General features: G+C 36.1%; 1 protein-coding gene across 3 annotated transcripts in view; it reads left to right on the top strand.

Annotated features, from left to right (window-relative positions):
* Window positions 1-21,439, top strand: part of LOC142337082 (uncharacterized) — a 65,449-nt gene that overhangs the window by 13,304 nt on the left and 30,706 nt on the right. For 2 of the 3 annotated variants that reach the window (XM_075386149.1, XM_075386152.1), the window contains 5 exons: window positions 152-208; window positions 6,629-6,851; window positions 14,341-14,449; window positions 14,786-14,900; window positions 19,214-19,644. In XM_075386149.1, coding sequence (XP_075242264.1) covers window positions 152-208; window positions 6,629-6,851; window positions 14,341-14,449; window positions 14,786-14,900; window positions 19,214-19,644 — 935 coding nt within the window. The remainder of the gene's footprint in view (window positions 1-151; window positions 209-6,628; window positions 6,852-14,340; window positions 14,450-14,785; window positions 14,901-19,213; window positions 19,645-21,439) is intronic. The other variant, XM_075386150.1, reaches the window with a different exon arrangement.

The following is a 21,439-nucleotide window of genomic DNA, read 5'->3' as shown; positions in this document are numbered from 1 at the left end:
TATAGTTTCAAGGGCCGGAATGGCACACCGTCAATGTTCTTATTCAATTACTTTACTGCCACCTCTGTCTTGGAATTAGTTAAGAGCTATACGGCAATCAATAATTGTAGAAAAAATGTTGTCTCTGTTTTCTATGTCCCAAGTGTTTTAGATCGTCCAGAAAAAAAGGCTCGTCCACGCCCAAATCGCATAGGACTCCTATCAATGAGTGAGTAAAAACAATTTATTCTTAGATTCTTTCTCCGCCGTGGACTAGTTTTCGACCGCCGGAAAGTTAGTGCAAAGGACTCTGACAGACGAGAGTTTTGATTGATTAATAATCTACGCTAAAAGTATCCATTTCCAATCACAAATTTGTAAATGCGATGGGTCAAACGGTCACCTTGTTGGGGCACTTACAACCAACTTTTCCCTTCTGATTAGGTGTGCTCAGATTCAAAGGCCCGCTACACTAACCAAAGTAAAAAACTTTTGCCTAGAAATGCTTGCCTAGCCAATATTTTGTTTTTTAATAGCTGCAAAACGGTAGCTGGGGCTCCTATTTGTCTTCTCTTGTTTTTACGATTCGAAGAGGCGTATTGGCTTTCTTGAGGTTTTTTTGCTGCAAGTACTATTTGTTCAGGCTGCGCTTTGACCTAGTAGCGAAAGTGAGTAAAATTACCGTGTACCTAAGTTCTGTTTTTGAGAGAATGACGCATAGAGATAACCGTGTTCAGCCCCTTTTTTAATAGCCGCGAAACAATAACGAAGGGAAGCTATTATTAGGATCATCGTGGATTTTTTTTAGTTCGCCGTCACCATCGATTATTCTTGCGACCATTGACTATTTCAATTTCAGTGACTTTTACTGCTTTGTAGTTAAAATTTTTGCGTGTGCCTTCATTTGTTCTGCTTTTAGGTCAATTGCGTGATTTACCTCAGTCAAAAAATGACTTCTGATCTCACTTAATGATCTTTAAATTCTATGAATATTTGCTAGTTAAAGATGAATAGTGTGCCTCTAAAGAGTGCTAAATGTATATGCCCTAATTGTCGAGTATTAGAGTCTTGAGTTTTCGATCTCGAAAGAACTCTATTAGGGTTTTTATCCTTATAAAGCGTATGTGTCTTATGAAAATGACAGTCCAAATCTGACCCAAAATTTTAATGATCTGTAAAAGGACTAATGGTCAATCTATCTCTATTATTTCTTTAGTTGTTTCAATTCCATGAACGGCCAAAAGCGTCTATCGCGGCTAATCTCCGGCAGTCTTCAAATTGTGGTTAGGTTTTCGTATTTTTTTAATTGATGCTGCATCAATATGTAACACTCTAGAAATTATAATACAATGTTTTTGAGAGCAAAATAATGCGTTTCAAGTAAGAAATAGGCTGATATTTATTAAAATTCAAAGTTTTTAACAATCTCGCGACATTTTTGACAAAAGTTTTCAATAAGTTGAGTCCTTTTGTTCTTCTTTTGCTCTTTAGTTTCAAAGATAGAATGACTATGTTATTTTACCGAACCTCCGATCCTCAAAAAACTGTTTAATTTTTTACGTAATTTTTAAATAGCAGCATCAGCAATTCCAGGCGGCTATTATTGCGGTCACATTTTTTACATCGTCCAACAGATTTTTGTTTCGTCTTACCCTGACTTCTTGGAAATGACTTTTTCAAGGACTTCAGTGACTTTTACTGCTTTGCTGTTAAAATTTGTGTTCGTGATGTCATTTCTGCTTTTAGGTCAATTGCGTGGCTTACCTTACTCAAAAAATGACTTCTGAAATCACTTAAGCAACTTTAATTTTTATGAGCATTTACTAGTTAAAGATCAAAAGTGTGCATCGAAGTAGTGCCAAACGTATATGCCCTAGTTCTTGAGTATTGGTGTCTGGTCAATCTGTTTATCCTATTTCTTTAGTTGTTTCACCTCATGGAAGGGCACAAGCGTCTATCGCGGCTATTTTCCGGCAATCTGCCGGCTATGTTTTTATTTGATTTTCAGTTTACAAAATAGTAAGATATCTACCACATTTGTAACTTCTTTTTTACAGTATGTGCCTTTTCTCGACATTCTATCTACATTGCGGTTTTTTTGACTTCTTCAAAATAATACTGTTGTCTTATCTCTGCTTTTTTGCACTGCTTATATGATCTCGTATTTTTTTTTATTCTATAAAACATCTTTACTTTTTTCCATTTTGGTTGCAATTGGTTTTATTTGAACTTAGCGCAGCTCTAAAAATTGTTATTGACTTTATTTAGTTGTCAAGATTTTTTAACGATCATATGACGTCACAATCACAATCTGCCTTCTGTTCATCCATTAATTCAAACAATTCCGATTGAATAGCGTGCGTAATGTCATTTTTCATTTTCAGTGGAGCAAAATTTTTAATCATTTGCCTGATTAATTTTTTTTATCACACTTGACTTACTTTTTCTCAAAAATGATTTCCTCACTCTGAATTTGAGTTTTCTTTACTTTACCTGAAAAAGATAAAGTTAAGAGAGTGTGTGTCGATATAATTGAGGGTTATTTGAGAGCAACTAGCAAAAAGTTATACAGATCTGTGATCAAAACATAACATCTCAGCATTTAATAAGAAGTATTGTTTGCTCTGTTTCTTTTACTATCTTTTTGAGACTGCAGATCAACGATGTTATTGCAGCTATTTTCTGGCAATCTGCACGCTATGTTTCTCTGTAATTCATATACTTTTCTCAATTTTGTTGTTTTTGTTTAAATAGTTGTGTCCAACAAGGTTGCATCACAAAAGTTTTTCTGTTAGTCTTTTTGAGTTGATATTTACACATTTTTGTTCCATATTTTCCAGAAATTGCTTTTGCGCGGTTTTGCGGCAGTAGAAAGCTGAAAATTTTAACCAAATTTTGATAAACATTTTCTTGCATTAAATAGTCCAGCGTTAGAGTCGAAACGATGTATAGTTAAAATATTCCAGGGAGTCATTCTTGTCTTCGCCTTTAGTATTTTTAATTAAGAAAACTTGTGGACAAGAATAAAGTAAAAGCATTTAAAAGATTGAAAACGGAAGTGGATAATTTAAAACTAATTTCTATTCCTCCGTGTTAATTTCAAATATCCATGCTATTTTGCTCACTAAATTAGGAGTGAATGATGGGACGGCATTTTGTGTAGAATAACTGGGTGTCCTTGCAAAGAATAGCTTTCAATTTGGAAATAGATATTTTATGGGTTAAGAGAGCACCACATTTTTTCGTTTATCAATTCTTAAAAATATCTTACCAGAATTTTAACAGATTGTTTAAAATTTAATTCTGTTTTCAGATGCGGTTTCGTTTTTTTACAGATAAGAAAAGAATATATAGTTTGCTTTTCAATTTAATAATAGAGCAACGCAGATTGCAGCTCTCCCCGGGTCGAGGACAAATCGGAAAAATATGTAAGATAAGCGGTGAAAAGTTAGTTTTTGCACCGCAAATTTCGTACATAATTTTGCAGTGAAATGCGGCGAATGCGGTGAAAATATGTAAGATCACCGCTAGAGTAAGCGGTGATCCTACATAATTTCACCGCATTCACTGCATTTCACCGCAAAATTATGTACGAAATTTGCGGTGAAAAAACTAACTTTTCACCGCTTATCTTACATATTTTTCCAATTTTTGCGGTGAATTTTTATATGATCACAGTTTATCCTCATAACAACCGACGAGAGCAATCACAAGGGGTTCATAAGCAACAAAACGCGCCTAAGCCTGTTTAATTTGGTACAGTAGTTTTGGAGAAATCATCGATGACATGAAGCAGACTCCGATTTTTGGGCTATTGGGAGAGCCCAAATTCTCGCAAACACTAGCAAAACGGCTAAAAACGGTGCCACGTAGACAAATCTGAACGCAATTCAAGTCCACTCAGTAGTTACAGAACACCCAAAATCTCTACTGCGAAGTGGGAAAAATTTCCCACCTCGCCCTAGAGGCCAGGGTGTTTTGATTAAAAAAGAACTCAAACAAGAATTTCATGATTTCGCAAAAAATAAAAAATTGTTGAATTGACACAAACAAAGTATCATAAAAGCTTCAGGGACCCAAACCAGGCCTAAAAAACCCGATTTGCAAGCTACAATAACCCAAATTAGAAGAATAATTACATCAGTACTGGAAAACATTTAAAACATCATTATTTTTTAATCTTTTAAAATTTACAGTTTAAAAACGTTCTGAGCAGGTCAATTTAGACAACAATTAAAGACTGCAGACCTTTACAAAACTCACAGTCACTAAAAGGCGACTATGACCGTCCAAATTAGCTAAGTAGTTCTACAAAAATTGTCAGAAACCATAAGCGTGCCCCCGAAAATAAAATTTTTACTTCAATTTTTTCAAATTCAAACATGATTAACTTTTTGATTAGGCTGATTTGGGAACCCAACTAAACATTGCAAGCAATAAGAGTTTAGCTTCAGTAAAACGCGACAATTCCCGTGCAGTTTGGAACAGTAGTTATGGAGAAGTCTTTGATGACATGAACCGTACCCCGATTTTTCGGCTATTGCGAGAGCCCAGTTTCTCGCAAAATCGCGCAAAACGACTAAAAACGGCGCCACGTAGACCCTTCTGAGCGCAATTCAGGTCCACTCTGTAGTTACTGAATACCCAAAAGCTCTTTTTTGAAGTGGGAAAAATCCCACCTCGCCATAAAGGCCAGGGTGTTTTGTGTGTTTTGACAAAAAAGTAACTCGAACGAGAATTAAATGTTTTCGCAAAAAAAGGAAAATTAATGAATTTCCAAAAACTAAGGATTCGAAAACCGTCAAGGACGCAAACAAAGCCTAAATAATACAATTTGCAAGCAACAATAACCATAGTTAGAAGAAAAACTACAATTTGGTGGTGCGCAGTCGCGTTTTATTGACTGTAAGTTTTTAAAGGCCTGCAGTTTTTAATTGGTGTCTAAATTGGACTGCTGAGAAGGTGATTGGACTGTAAATTTAAAAAAAAATTAAAAATAATGATGTGTCAATTTTTTTCAGTACTGAAAAAAATTGACACATCATTATTTTTAATTTTTTTTTTAAATTTACAGTCCAATCACCTTCTCAGCAGTCCAATTTAGACACCAATTAAAAACTGCAGGCCTTTAAAAACTTACAGTCAACAAAACGCGACTGCGCACCACCAAATTGGCGGAATAGTTTAAGAAAAATCATCAAAAACAATAAGCGTGCCCCACAAAAAAAATTTTCGAACTTTCTTCAAGTTTAAACAATAATAACTTTTTGAGTAGGCCGATTTCAGAAAACAACTAAACGCTCATCCAAGAACTGTTTAGTGTCAACAAACGAAACCAGAACCAAGCAATTTTGTACAGTAGTTTTAGAAAAATTGTCAAACACATGAAGCGTACCCCGATTTTTGAGCTATTGGGAAACGCCAACTTCCGGCAAAATCAAGATTTTGCGAACAAATAATGAATTCTCGAAAACTAAGGAGTCGAAAAATTCCATAGACCCAAAAAAAGTCTGAATAACGCAATTAACACTAACCCAATTTAGAAGAAAAATAACATCAATACTAAAAAAAATTTATGACATAATTTTTATTTCTTGAATTTTATAATTTACAGATTAATAACCTTCTGAACATGTCAGTTTAGACAACAATTAAAATCTGCATACCATGAAAAATTAAATTAAACAAAACGCTATTATGCCCGGCCAAATTGGCAAAGTAGTTTAGGATAAAAAATCTGAAACGTGAAGCGTGCCCCTTAAATACAACAAAATTTTACTTCGAATTTTTTTCAATTATAAACATTAGAAACTTTTCGATTAGACCAATTTGAGAGATCAATTAAACACTAAAGAAAACGGAGGTTAGTGCCGACAATTTGTAGCAATGACCGTCTCACGTGGTACAGTAGATTGGGAGAAATCGTCAAGAACATTAAGTTTAGCCCCATTTTCGGGCTACTGTAAGACCCCAATTCCTAGGAAAATCACGCAAAACGACCAAAAACATTGCAACGTAGACATATCAGGACGCAAGTAAAGAACACTCATTTATTACTGAACACCCAAAACCTCTACTGCGAAGTGCGAAAAAATTCCCACCTCATCCTAAGGCCAGGGTATTTTGTGTGTTTTGACAAAAAAAAATCAAACAAGAGTTTCACGATTTCGCAAAAAACAAAAAATATTGAATTCCCAAAAACTACGGATTTCAAAAACTGCATGGCCCCAAATAGAGCCTAAATAACACAATTTGCAAGTAACAATAACAATATTTAGAAGAAAAACTACATCAATACTAAAATGTAATGACTAATTTTTGTAATTTTTGTAATTAAGGCGGTGAATTTATATAATTTCACCGCTAAATTCAGCGGTAAAATTATGTAATTTCACCGCTACCAGGCGATTGAGGTTTTTTTTCACCGCATTCACCGCTTATCTTACCAAATTTTCCGCATTCACCGCTTATCTTACATAATTTTGCGTTGAATGGCGGTGACACTTCGACCCAGGTCTAGAGCAACGCGTTAAGTCTCTGAGTAGCTCTCTTTTTTGGGCTTTACTAGTGTACAGTTCAACGAATCTGCAGAAAAACCACCTCTCCATTTGTGTTTGGGTAAGGGCTTCCAGATAAAAAACGTTTTCAGAAAGACAACAAGCCGTTCGAAGGCGGGGACCATGGGAGGCTCCACGTCAATGATGTCTGGCTCACTTATGCGCACTGATCCCAGTCACGAGCTAACTTTCAGCCACGACCCGAGCCAGAACCAGAGTCCTAATCTCAACCACAGTCCAGCAGATGCCTTGACTCGGAAGACCACTACCACAACTCTACTCCCAACTCTGGGCGAACATGATCCCCAGGACGAAGTAATATAATCAAAAACATTTTATTGTGCATAGGTCAATTGTTTGGGTTCCTCAAATTGCCCTAAAATAACAGTTACACTTATCCGAAGGAAATGTTCAACACTGATATTCAACTGTGTTGGGTTACTCGTCTCTAACTCATGGCAAACAAGCACCCCGGATAAAATAGGAATTGGTTCTACCTTTGGGTAAAATACCTCATTACGAGTTGGCTGTGTCCCGGGTCGAATTTTTCCGCCCAAAATGATGTAAGAGTGGGGCTGCAATGGGAGGATTTTTTAGAAAATGCAGCTCAAAGCTTTGACATCTTTTTTCGGCTGCATTGGGCTTCCAACGGGGGTAAATTGGTGTAAGAGTGAGGGGTAAAAGACAAATTAACACCCCACTCTTACATCTTTTTGGTCTGTCAAGAAGGGTAAAATTATGAAAGAGTTCGGGGGTAATGGAGAAATTACCCCCGAACTCTTACATCGTTTTGTGTGATGTATCCCCGGTTTGAGGACATGACTATTTTCTATGATATTTAAATCACACACACACACACACACACACACACACACACATATATATATATATATATATATAAATGGAGCGAGAAAAAAGGAGCAAGATATCGCTTAAAACAACATGAATTATTTGTTACAGCAACTCTCCCACAATTTCCAAGGAAAGCTTTACACCGTCAAGTTCGCTTTTAGCGCTTCCAAATCTGTCCGGATATTTTGTTTTTTTAGTTTGCTTTTGTAACTGTATATCCGCAAAATTCTTACCGTTACATTACAATTCCAATTTCTGACTATTGGCTAACCTTAGTTTTTTTCATCAAATTAGACTGATTTTGCTACAGATCACACAATGCGGGATCTCTCTATGTATACCGATGTGAAACAAATTGAAGACAGAGATAAATATCAAAGAACTGCTATGCAAAAATGTTTAAACTTTATCGTAAGAAGACTTTTGCTTTTTCTACTGAAGAGTTGAACAGGCATAAGTTGGGATTTTATCAATTGATTTGCAGCTGAAGGGAGTCGTAGATACAACACACTTTTCTGCGCTTGGTAATCATGGTACAAAAAAAGAATTGAATGTGGCGGACGCTTGTTGTCAAGCAGGAAGTGGTTTGGGGTAAAAGCTTCAAATCACTTACATCAGATCTGACTGTTGTCAATGAATTTGTTTTTAACCACCGCTTAACAAGACATATTGTTTTTGAAAGGACATATTCAGTAACCGATCGGTACTCATAAATTGGTTTCTTGCAACTTCTGACCAATTGCTACCAAACCCTCCTACGGAGAGGTGCCGCGGGTGGCTTGTATCTCCATCTGATCCCTTGTTGAATCAGATGTTCTTCGATCCACTCATAGTTCCATGCTGAAACATACTCTTTGAACCCTTGTTCTGCTCCTACAACGTTTGTCCTGTTGTCACTGATCATTTTTATTGTTTTGCTTCTTCGAGCCGTAAATCGCAAAATTGCGATCAGACAACTATCGCTGTCCGTTTTAGGGACTACCTCTGTATGCACTCCTCGTACAGTTAGACAAATGACAAACAAGACCATCGCTTCACATATCTACGGCCAATGTTTTTTGTAAAAGCGGCCGAGAGAGTCTTCTCCATATTTGCAAACGGTTGTGTAGCACCAAGTCATCCTGTAAACAACTATACTACTACTGGATCCATTGTTTGTGCTCTGCCTCTCCAGCACGCGATGCATTTGCTTTTTAATTAAACGCAGGGCATTTCTTACGCCAAAAATCAAGAATTGTTCCCAAACTTTTTCTGACAAGATCAGTTCTTCCGTGCTGTTTTTTTGTGCTTGTTACGAAAGAATAATTCAACAAGGTGATGTTTCTAGGTAACAATATTGGATGCTTTGCATTGAAGTCAAATTGACAATTGCTTATTCTGCCTTTGTCGCGGAGAAATTCCTTTTTGCCAATGACGGACGAAAATTGGAAAATCGTGCTACTTTTCGGAATTTCTTTTTCCACTTTGAGAGAGCTCTTCTCATCAGCAATGTGTTCTATTGGTAATAAATTGAAGATGATTGCCTTGATCTTTTCGTTTTCTTCAATGAAAATTTTATTTTTCACCAATTTTTTTTGGTAGGCCTCACTGCATTTAAGCCATTGTTTTAACGATTGAGACTGCTGAATTGCTAAAGAATGCCATTGTTTTAAGCCAGTTCATGTTGCTAAATTGTTTTTTTAAGCAAAATATTTTTTCTTCATGATTATTGCGCTATGAATATTGATGAGCTTCTGTTCACTTCATCTGAAGAACAAACAAAGTTAACTTGCCCAGATCATTCGTTTTCTGGTTGTGTTAACGTGGCCAGCCCAAAAAGCCACTCCTATCCCATGAGTTTCTCATGAATAGATTCTCTTGTGCCAATATCCACAGGGTTGTGAATACCACTCACATGTTTGAACTGTGAAACATCAATCGTATCCAGTATCTCCGCCACTCATTTGACCACAACCACTGCTTGCTTGCGGCGCAAACTATGTATACATTGCAGTCCTGTACGTTGATTTTGACCAAAAATTGCAACTGTGTATCATGATTTTGTTTTCTTTGCCAATCTGATCTCTCAAGCTCACTGCCATCCCCGCTGCTTTTAATTCCAAGCGTGGTAATGAAAGATGTATCATTCATTACTACTCTGCAAAATGCAGAGTAGACATTGTGAAAAACTAGTAGCCCTGACAGCCGAAATCGAATGATTTCTTCGATGAGCGCGAGTTCCCGAACAAGAAGGGAGCTGCATGAGATTATTATCGAGAAAAAGAATTAATGAACGGGTGCAAATTTATGAAGAGCAGCGCCACCTATTTGACTCACGAGTTGACCAACGTGCACTATGCCCTCAATTGAGTTGGCACTGATAAAGAAGATGGGGTTAAAATAACAGCAAAGCAACTTCTAAATGGACGTTGCCGCTCTACAAGGTGCCATCAAGGTGCCAACTACAAGGTGCCACTCTGCACTTTTCGATTACACAAGCTAAATTGGCTGAATATTTTTTTGGTTGAGAACGTAGGTTAACCAATGCACACATGATGCATTTGCAAACAAACGAAATCAAATTGGTCATTCGCTGTGTCGACGTATCTTCTATCGAAGCTGTTTCCAGCCACTTTAGGAGGTTTTTTCACTATAGGAAATCTTCTTATTCGCCGTGTTCACTTACTTGTCCAAGTGCTGTCAATTTTTGTCCAAGTGTTCTTCAGAAGACGTCCCATGTGAACAGTGATTTGAGCAATAAGTTTAATTAATTGAGGCGAGTACCACAGATATTAGAGACAAGATCTTCTTGTGGGTTTTGGAGGTTTAACTTCGCTGTTGGTACCTCTGCAGACCTGTAGATTCTCTTGAGGAACATCCTATTAGAATCCAAGTACAGATCACTACTCAGTACTTGCTCAATATCAATCTGCATTGGTTTTTTGAATGACCTTTAGTCCTCCGGTATCGCTGAGTCAAAATCATTGTTATTGCTCATCCATTTCATCAGTTCAAACTCATGTTGCGAGAGAAGAGGTTGTAGCTGATAGAACAAACTCTTTGAAAGCTTCTTTTTCCGTGTCTAATGGTATGATTAAATCGTCAATGTAGAAGTTGTTTTGGATTGATTTTGCGGGTTTTAACCCCATCTTCTTTATCAATGCAAACTCATTTGAGAGTGTAGCACTGGCACGTTGGTGAAATCTCAAGTCAAAACATGGCGCTGCTACTAATAATTTTGCACCAGTTAATTCTTTGTCTCGATAGAAATCCCAAGCACCTCCCTTCTTCGGTAACTCGCGCTCATACAAGAAATAATTCAATTTCGGCTGTCAAGGCTATTGGTCTCTCACAATATCTAGAAACTCTTTCAATCAAATCATGCATAAAATCATGTTCGGCTTGGGGTTTGTCAATCAAGCATACTTTTTCATTTTTGATGCGGCGTTGCAAACATTGCGGACGTTGCCAGACTTGTTCGGGTAGAGCACTGGGCGCTGTGGCGAAAACTTCTTTTTCACAGAAGTAAAATTTCACTTTTGATTCCTTCCGTATTTTCACGAATCTTTTTTCAACGTCGGTATCTTTTGATTGTTCATACAATCTTTTAAGGTTTGTTTTCCATTGGTGTCTTCTGACCCAAGTCTGAGTTGTAGTTGTTTGGTAAGTTCGGTTCTGGTTCACTCCACAGCTTTGCACCTCATAGCTCTCGACTGCAAAATTCGTCACACTCTGCAGAAGTTTCTGTGCTTGCAGTTCCTTCATGGACTGACTGAAAACGTTGATTTTGGAATCATCGTTTTCTATGTCCCACCAAGATTGAGTTTTTGGCCGTATTAATGTCTCCTGTGCAGTCAAAATGAAAAAAGTTTGTCTTCTCTTGATCTTCATGGGACCACTTTTTGTCCATCCAAACCCCCTTTAGGATCATGAGAGGTTTCTTTGTAGTCTCTTTTGAAGTTTGTTTTTTCCATCTTTTGGTGCAATGCTTTTTGAAGTTCATACGGACCTTGACCCAAAATGATGACAACTATCATCAAATTGATTTTTCTGTTTGGGAGAATACTCAAACGATCGACTTTCTTTCAATATCTTGTAGTCGTAATCTGTACTTCCTATTGAAATTGAAGTTTGTACAAATGCCTCCAACAATTGTACCTTTGAACACAGCCGCTTTTGATTAATAAATATTTGTCCGTCCTCAGATCCTTTGTTCCGTATACGCAAGATATATTGAGCGTAACATCGGAGCCCTTGAATTCCATATCCTACCGCAATCTTCGACCAAGGAATGAAACCGCTGATCCGCTATCGAGGAAAGCAAAAACTTAAGGTCTTATGCGACGGCTTTTAACTGAGGCTGGAATAATCTGAAGAAAGTTTGTGACTTCGTTATTTTATTTGTTGTTGCCCTTAATTTGGCTCTGTGATTGCCCTCATCCATTTGCTTTCTGAGTGAAACAATCGGTCGTGCTTTTTGGTATATCCATTTATACCGCACGAGTGGATTTTGCAATCTCTGATTCTATTTATTTTTCTCCGACATCCATAACATAGGCAATCTTTTCGCACTGCCAGGTATCGATCATTCACACCCATATTTCCGAATAATGGAAAGTTCCAAGTTCCATGAGTGCCATCAGCTATTCAGCGGTTATTGTTTTGCGTTAGCTTTGTTTGTGTCTTTTACATTCGAACTTGCACTGGAATTGATGTATTCGAGAACCAATTTTCACTGTTTGCGTTGCGTCGGTCTTCCTCTTTCCGTTCTCCTTTAAAGGCTAAATACCCTTCAATCACAAATACGGTCCTTCTTAACCATGTTTCAAGAACAATCACAACAGGCCCATCTTTCTGTAAGTCATCTGCGGAAAACCACCATATCTCTTTGAGATTTGGCGGAAATTTTTCCAACTCAACATAAAGTGTTTTACTTGATTGCAAATTGTCATAATAATTGTTTTGCTTGAGAACAATTTCGTTATTGACTAGTTCATTAGGATATGTGAGTCGTGAGCTTTCACAAGCTATTGTTTACACAATTTCTCAAGTTCGGCGTCGAAAATCAGATGGGGACGGCCACATTTCTGATCTAGCAGTGACCAGGCTTCAGTGTAGATGGATGCCAGATAACCCATGCCCTATTGCTGACTTCGCTTTACCATTTACCAGCGTCCTCAAGAAGTTCATTTTCTCCGAGTCGAGAATATTACGCCGATGCACGCAACACTAAACATACATGATAACTCTGGCCCTTCAAGGGGGCTGCCATCGATAAAGCATAACTTGAGCTTTGGCAAATGCCTGCTGCTACTTGATTAAATGACGTACCACTGGGTTTAACGTACATCAAATTTTTTGACACACGGTTAAACAGTAACACTCTCTACTTGAAGATCGTGGCTTTAGTGATAACTCTCTATTAAATGTCATCCGTAGGTATCTTTTCTGTTTGTTTTTATGTTCTGTACGATTGCAGTTAGGGTTGTATGTCTTTTCAATTTTATGTGATTGCTCAAGCAGTGAAAAAAAATCTGTTTTTTTGGTCTCTCCCATTTCAATGAGGATCGACCATTGTGATGGGATTGTTGTCCGAGTTTAAGCCGTTTTCAACCTCATATTTTTGATTATGCTGTTCTAGAATAATTGCACCGTTCTCTTAAAAAAATTGTTTCTAGCTCGGGCTCATTTTTTCGTTTACAACATTATTTTCTTCAATCGAGCTTGAACGGAAAATTTTCTATCGAAGCAGCAAGATTGTTAGCTTTCTTTCAATTCTTGAGCGAGGTTTTTGAGCATTTTTCTTCGTTTTCATTTCCATTCCCCATTGACACACAATCATTTTGTTCAATCAGCTAAGAAGTGTTTGCTATCGGTTCTTCCTCATTGGCTTTAAAAGTTGACTGTCTTTGATGATTTGACGTACTTCCCTGTCGTGATTGTTTGGTAAACAAACAGCGTTTAGTTCTTTGAAGAATTTCTGTTGTTCTACGAGGTACGAGTCGAAACCATTTTGTTTGTCAAGCAGTTGTAGGAAGCGGTTTTCAATTTTTTTCTCCAGATAGTATTCCACTGTCCGGGTTGACGGACCAAATGCTCTCCCAAATTGACAAAGAAGACTTTCAACAGCCAAGTTTAATTTAGAGGTCCCAAATCTGTCAAAATAATCTGATTTCGCAGTTCGCTTTTTTAACTGTATATCCGCTATATTCTTACCGTTGCATTAAAATTTGAGGTTCTGACTATTTGCTTATCTTATTTTTTTTGAGATTAAATTGGACTGGATTTGCTTCAGATCACACAATACGGAATCTCTTTATGTGTTCAAGGTATATATTCAAGAGATATTTGAGGTACATATATGAGAACTGTTATGCAAAATTCTTGAAATTTTAACTTAAGTTAGCTTTGCTGTTTGTACTCACGAGCTGAAATACCAGAAGTTGGGATTGTAACAATTGAATTGCAGCTGAATTAATTCGTAGATACAGGACACAGCGACAAATAATTTTCTGGTCAAGAACAATTTTCAATACAACACTGGGTAACAATTTAACGTTCAATAATGTTTAATACGCAGGACACAGTAACACGTTATTTGCTGGTCAAGTCACTTTATTTTGCAATAATTTGTTGTGTTAGTATAACAATGACTATTAGTGTGACTAACTAGTTGCTATGACAACAGAAAGTGATAAAAAGAACAACTGATACAAAAGAGTTTCCCCTGTCAGTTTTTATGCCGCTTCTATTTTCTCCTCCTACGCAAACTCCGCTATCTCAGCTCCAACAGCGTTATGGTTTAAAGCAATAAATTCTGTGTCTACGAGCGAAGCAAGTAATTGCATAATCGGGTGTTAAGATGTCGAGCACTTGTGTTAAAAGAATTAATTTCTTCAAATTGGTCAAAATCCCTATGGAGATTTTGGGACATAGTTTATTTTGTGGGTAAAATGTGATAATCCGCTGCCAGGGTGACGGTTATGTGGAAGCAAGCACCCAGATGCAGAGATCACAATCACAGACTCCGCAGGGTTCATCACAACCGGGTAATCATGCAGCTGCCAGTGGAGATCACAAAAGCAACAGAAGCATTTTGCAAAATGAACTTGTCTTCAAATTAATTACCTGCTGTTCAGAGTGTTGTCGCAAATTCTTTTCGTTTTCAGCAGGGCTTTAATTGACATGGATAAGTTTGCAGGGAAAAGTTAAGTTATGAAGTTATAGCTAATTAGAAGAGGAATAAGAAAGGAGAGAAAGATGCTTTGAAATCATAGAAATCGGCAATGATGATACACGACCTTTATCATTATTTTAGTTGCTGAAATCAGATCGTTAACGACGGAAACTATTTTCGTCTTTACCTAGTCAAAATTGACATAAAAAATCGTTTTGCAAAATGTGGATCTGTACCGCAGATGTAAACCGACTGTCCCAATTGCAAGAGGAGGCGGATCCGAATACCGATGACAAGCGGGGGGATGAAAATGAGGAAGTTGAAGACGACAATAAAGGATATATTGATCTTTTGCTGTATGTATTGATGTTGCAACCTGTGAATTTTTTCATTGTTTTCACCAGTCTTCAATCATTATCTTTTAGTTTTTGGCAAGACAGTGATCAATGATATTTTAAGCCTTAATTTTGTTCATAATTGTATCATTGTAAAAGTCCCAAAAACCCATACGTTACCGATCGAAAGATGGCTCAAACATTTTCATAACTAGAAAACATTCTGTTCATTAAAATCAATTTATCGCCAAAAGGGGCTAGTAATAGAATAATAAGTTCAAAATCAAGCAAAATTTTTTCTGACTTACTTCCTGGAGCGATAGTTCCTAAAGCATGAAGTAATCGGCCGCACTTTTTGTTTGGCATGATAGAATACAAACAAGAAGGAGCAATACCGAGAACATATACATGGAGGGTGTAAATAAAGTGGAACTTTTTGGCAATAATTAAAAGTTCCGTTCGCAAGCCAAAATTTAGAAACCATGACCACTGATACCATGTATGGATCACTAAAAAATAAAGAAACGTTCCTGGTCATCATTCCGCTATCATAACGCTTTGAATATATCCATTATATCGAAAAACCGGTCCAATGGTTCCTGCATTGATACTGTTTGCGGTTTCTTTTGAGATGTTGGTATTAAATTGGTTTTCGACAACAATGCATAATGTGACAAAAACGTCAGTTACTGATAGTATAGCGGAGTTTACCGCCACTGCAGGCTCTAGATTTTCAATTCCATCTTTATTCTCTCCGACGGTTTTTAGAGTGGCTGGTTTTCAAAAAACCTAATATGATAGCATTCTAAGTTTTCGTAAATAAATTGCTATCATGTGGAAACGCGGCACTTCTACTTTTGATATTTTGAGCGCTTCCAGGCAGTAGCGTATCTATTTACTCTTTTAACATAAAATTCATGGCCTTCTAATACAAATTTTCATTTGTTTTTGGAAGAAATGTAAAACTAGATAAAATATAAACGTACTAGTCATTATTAGATGAGATAGCTAACTTACAAATGGTCAAAATGTTGCTTTTAATAAGTGAGACTTTGATTTTATTTTCCTGACAATTTGGAGCCTTTCAATTACAAATTAAAATTGAGGTGAAATTACCGATGCTTGAAAATATTTTATTCACACCTCCGGGTTTAATTCAATTAGTGGGAGTAATTGGAATCGACAGCAATTTAATTATCATTGTAGGAATCTTGAAATCACTGTGAAAAATGTAAGGGTTAAATCATGGCGGGGTTGAATACTATAGAGATAAAAGATCGGTGTTGAAATATAGGGTGATAACAGATTAGGGGTGAAGCGACAGGACATCAAATCATGTATACGTTTGGCCCTTAATTGATAATGCAATACAAGTCGATTTACCTAATTGAATTTTCGATCAAATGCCGTGGTGTTCACGATGTTACTGTATTATTAGTATTGGAAAAAAAACTCGTACGGATCATTTACTTAGTTTAAAAAACTATGTCCATTAATAGTAACGAAAGTTGTTTATTTAATAATAAAAATGTTCATCTTAAAAACTGTCCGGTGTAACTATCAACAATGGTTACTTAGATACAAACGATTGAATCTTCTTTTTAAATGGGAACTGCAAAAGTGGGCGTTTCCAATTTGTCAACTTTATCTTTATTCGCTAAGATTTTTTTATCGGTTTCAGCGGTGACTATTTGACGCTGCTTCATATCTAGATGGAAAAGAACTTGATTTATGAAGGAAAAAACTGTCGGCGCACCAAATCTGAAAGACTTCCCGTACCTTACCTTCAGTCAGCAACAGAATTGAATCAGATCATTTTGAGAATAATATTATCTTTCAGTATTCATTCAGTAAATTTTCAGAATAGTTTCGGCATTGGTTCTGAAACCTCTCTGAATCAGAGCAAAATTCAGAATCTATGTCTTCTGAAATCTCTCAATCAGGGGGAAATTCAGAATGCATTTTAGGATTAGCTCTGAATCAGAGTGAAAATCGGAAACTTATCATTTTTCTGTAATCAGTTTTAGAATAGGTTTTTTTGGTATTGTAAAATAGTGAAATTTTTCCGCATTTTAGGCTTAGAGCCAACAACTGTTTGGGTTTTGTGAAATCAGAATATGCAAAAGATTTGGTCAGAATACGTTTATTTGAAAAATAAAGTTGTCAATGTTTAAAAGGTTGCAATTTTTCTCTATGATCGGTTTTAAAATAAGGATTTATGAAATGTTCTTTTTTGTGCTGTTTAATGTTAATTTCAGACAATCATTGAGCTATATTATGATTTTTACCTAATATCGTCTCGCTTAAATGTTTAATTTCGTCTTGTTTTTTGTTTTGGAAAATTGTACCTTGCTTTTTTACCATGCTATACCAGTTTTCCTAAAGTAACTCCGCCACTACCGGTCCCCAGACTGGAATGAAAAAGTAGGAGGATTTAATCCACACAGAGGATACCGGAAATTCTCAGAAAGCCAGTTTTAACTTGACTTGAGAAAATTTCCGACAAACTGTTAACCTATTATATAAATTTCTTCAATTTCTACAGGTTTTTTATAAATGTACATTTAGAAAGGAGCTGAGACTGAAACCAATGGTAAAACCTAATTTGTCTCACGAACATAATTGTGAAGTTAACTTATTTCAGACAAAACCAGAGTCTGATTCCGAGTGTGAATCATAATAATTCAGAGTCTGATTCAGAGTCTGAATCAGAAAAAAATCAAATCAGAGTTTGATTCATAGTCTGATCGAGAGTCTGACTCAGGGTCTGAATCAGAGAATGTCAGAGCAAAATGTGATATGAACAGACTCTAAATCAGTTCTGAATTGTTTCTGAAAAATATCCTGATTCAGTAATGAATTACTTTGAAAGTTAGGCACGGGTTTGCTTAAAGACTAGTTTCATTGATCTTGTCACTGAATCAAACATAATCACCCTTTTATTTATAGGTTTCAAAAACATAAAAAATTCATTGACTATCGGAAGTTTAAATGCATTTTTAAAGTGGCAAAAACTCAAAAATGTCAGAACTAATCTTTTCGTTAGGATACTTTTCATTTAATGAATGTAAGAAAATTCTTCTCAGTCTCAGTAAAAATTTTTGTCTCTTAATCTCACAGGTTAGTGATATAATTGAATTCATTTGTCAGAGGTGCCAATTAACAGAAAACGCCAAAATCATTTTCATTTTCCCGTCTTATAAAGGAATGATTATTTGTTAGAATTCGGCGAGAAGTTCAGAGCTACTAAGAAATTTCAATAAAAACAAATTACAATTGTCAATGACAATGAGAGTTAAAATTGACAGTGACTGAAATAGTGGCTTTTAAATTTAGAAACAGTGAGAACGAAAGATTTTTTCAGTAAATAAATTATTAGACTCTTCCTAAAAAATGGCATGTAAAAGATTTAGGATTGATCATTGACAATAATTTTAATTAACACGAGCACGTATAAACGATATTGTGGAAAATAGTTCAAGTAACAAAAACATTATATAATCTACAAACTGCATTTCTAATAAGATTAAAAGAACGTTTATAGATTTGATTATACTTTTTACAATACATAGCATTCCTCAAGTCAATCATTTAAAAAAGTTACTTTTTATCTCGAACTTCAACTAAATTGGCCTGTGAAAGCTTGTTTAAACAGCAAAAACTAACAACTCAATGTTTTTTTAAAAACTTCTTTAAACAAATAGACGAAATCATTTAAACAGCAATAACTAACAACTCAATGTTTTTTAAAAACTTCTTTAAACAAATGGACGAAATCATACCAATAAAAATTATTGCGGAACTAGAAAACAGTACTACTATAGAAATAATATCAAATGCTGGGCAGTGCTTTTTCATTGGCAGCAAACAAGATCTTTTTTCTGAGTTTTACTGCCATCAACGTTCCGGTATAATATGCTCCACCCAAAAAGAGCTCTTTAATGTGGCCTAAAAAGATCTCCGTAATGAAAATTTTCTACAAAATAAAATTCTGCGAAAAATTTTAAATTTCAAAAAAAATTGGATTTCAATAATATTTAGTTACATTAATATGCAATGTCTAAGATTTGTCAAATTTTTGTAGTTTATTTTAATTCCACCACCTTTTCGATGTTGCTTGTTTAATATGGTTTTTAGAATTCAGTTTTTTTTTTCATATCAGCAGTAGGAAAATTTTAATATTTTCATATTTCCAATTTTCTCAACATATTCTACGTTGGTGATGCACGAACGCTTGTGCAATATGACAAGATTGCCAAATCGCGGAACAAAAAAAATCGTATGAGAGATAAATAGGTGAAAAAAAGGGTGGCAAAATTTAAATGCTGCATCAGAGATGACCTTGGAGTTGATGAACCAGAGAATTCAATGGAACTATCAGGAGACCCAATAGATGGTCCCTGGCTTGACCAGACTTTGCCGCTGCCCAAGCAAGACACTGCTTATGACCTCCGGGATCTAGGCAAGGCACCGAAACGTCCTAAGAGGAAAGCGGACGAACAGTGGAAACCAGCCAAGTCTGTGAATGAAATCCGATGCCAGACTGTGAAAGAAAATGAGACTGTTCTCTCAGCCACTGATGATTCAATTGAGCGCAAGCTGGCTGCTAGTTACGATCCCGGTCACACGGCTTTGGAGGAAAAGTACAAACCTCGGAAAGAGCAAACTGCTGGTGAAGGGAGTGAGGTTGAGAAGAAAAATTCTGATGGGGGCGAGGGTAAGGATAAAAAGGCCGCCGATGTTGATCAACCAGCTGACGAAAAAGGTTACTTTTAGTTAAAATAAAAGAATAATTTATCTACATATAGATAAAAGGTTGGTTAGTAGCGAGGCTATTATTAATCTGAATGTACTTTCTTTACAATTCAAAGAAATTGATTTGCAGTGGGGCGCTGTATTGTTACGACTCGAAGAGTAGTATTGGTAGAGCCTTGTTTTTTTATGACTCGATGATTTGTGATTTGTTGTTTTTACGACCCGAAGAGGAGTATTGGAGAAGTTTTTTATTCACTTCTTTTCGGGAATGAGATTAATGCAGAAAGTTAAACAAATGAGTTTCAAGAACGCAGTGAAAAATTGGTTTCTTACTCATAACATAAGTTTTGAGGGACCGAGAAAGAAACGTTTTAATAATTTTTTTAAACAAATTTTTTTAATATTCAACTGCTATTTTCTGCTTTAATGGTTTTAAAAGGGTATAGTAAAAATCTTCCCAGTTTGTTCTGTTTTCCCAGTTTGTTTCAATAAATTCCTTTGCAATTAACGCGAGTTTGGCGTAGGAACGCCATTTTTTCCACGGTGTTGTTGAGGTTCTTGAGTTTGTCCTTCCCAGAATGGGTCTATGCCCAACGATGTTCTTGTATTTTCTTTCTCTGACTGCGCTATGTCATAATCTAATCCCTTAAAAGTACGCGAGTGTGGTGTTCTTCTAAATGCATGGATTTGCAAATAGGGAGAAAAGACTAAAAGTTACAATATGTTTAATTGTAACTGTTCACTTTGAGAACTCAAGAGAGACTGAAAGATGCTCAGACAAATTAACACATAGACAAACAAGATGGCAACAAGTACATAGCAAGGTTATACGTTCATAAAGGTCACATGGCCAGAGAATAAAGGTTAACGTACAAAAGAGGATAACAAGAGAAAACCCGATAGGCGGCAACAATGGAGAAACTATATGGTAACGCGATTGTCGGATACCAAACGTAACCGATATGAGTCGCGTATACCACCCTAAAGTTAAGCTACGCAACCACAAATTTGATTTACAAAAACATATTTGCGAATTTAGTGATACTTGAGTAGCTCTGTTTTGTTCTCAGTTCACCTTCGCCGATGGCATTTTCGTACTAACAATTGTTTATGGAAGCTAAGTGTGAACAAATCATTCGGGCTTCGTTCCGTTTTATATAGATTCGATGTCAAAACTATGCGTTCACATGGCAGTTTTGAATAGTAAACCATCTACTTTTTAGTCTTTTTTGTCAATATTTCCCAACCGCTGTTTTTTTTATTTTCATTTGAATGAATAAGCTTTTCAACAGAATTTAAAAGCTTTCATCTCCAGAAACTATTAATTAGTTTGTCCATTAACACTAAGTTGAGCATCACGTGATATCTGTTCAACTTGATCATGTTTCCATCATTCTAAGTCGATAATTCGATTGCAAATTCAAGAGTTCAATGATCAAGATGAAAAGATATCAAGTGGGAGTCACTTTTCTACTATTTATGGAAAAGTGGCTGATTTCTACCTTGATTTTCGAAGTAAAATCTTTTGTAAAGTTTTTTTTAAAACCCCGCTAAATTAATATTTTTATGATTCTCAGTCGATTCGTATAAATTTTTAAGGGAAACAGGCATTGGAAAGATCCAAAAAAAGAAATATCAACAACCAAATTTGCTATTGCAACGGTTATTTTCTGTGAGCAATTTTTGTAATTGGTTGCTAATGTCTAGTATACCGGGAGGAGTTTTTCCGTCCAAAATGATGTAAGAGTGGAGCTGCAATTCGAGGATTTTTAGGAAAATGCAGCTCAAAACTCTTACATCTTTTT

This window comes from Convolutriloba macropyga, chromosome 3 (assembly GCF_964194025.1).
Source record: "Convolutriloba macropyga chromosome 3, txConMacr16.3, whole genome shotgun sequence".
Taxonomy (NCBI): Eukaryota; Metazoa; Xenacoelomorpha; order Acoela; family Convolutidae; genus Convolutriloba; species Convolutriloba macropyga.
The sequence above is the reverse complement of the archived record's forward strand: the minus strand, read 5'-3'. Positions and strand labels throughout refer to the sequence as shown.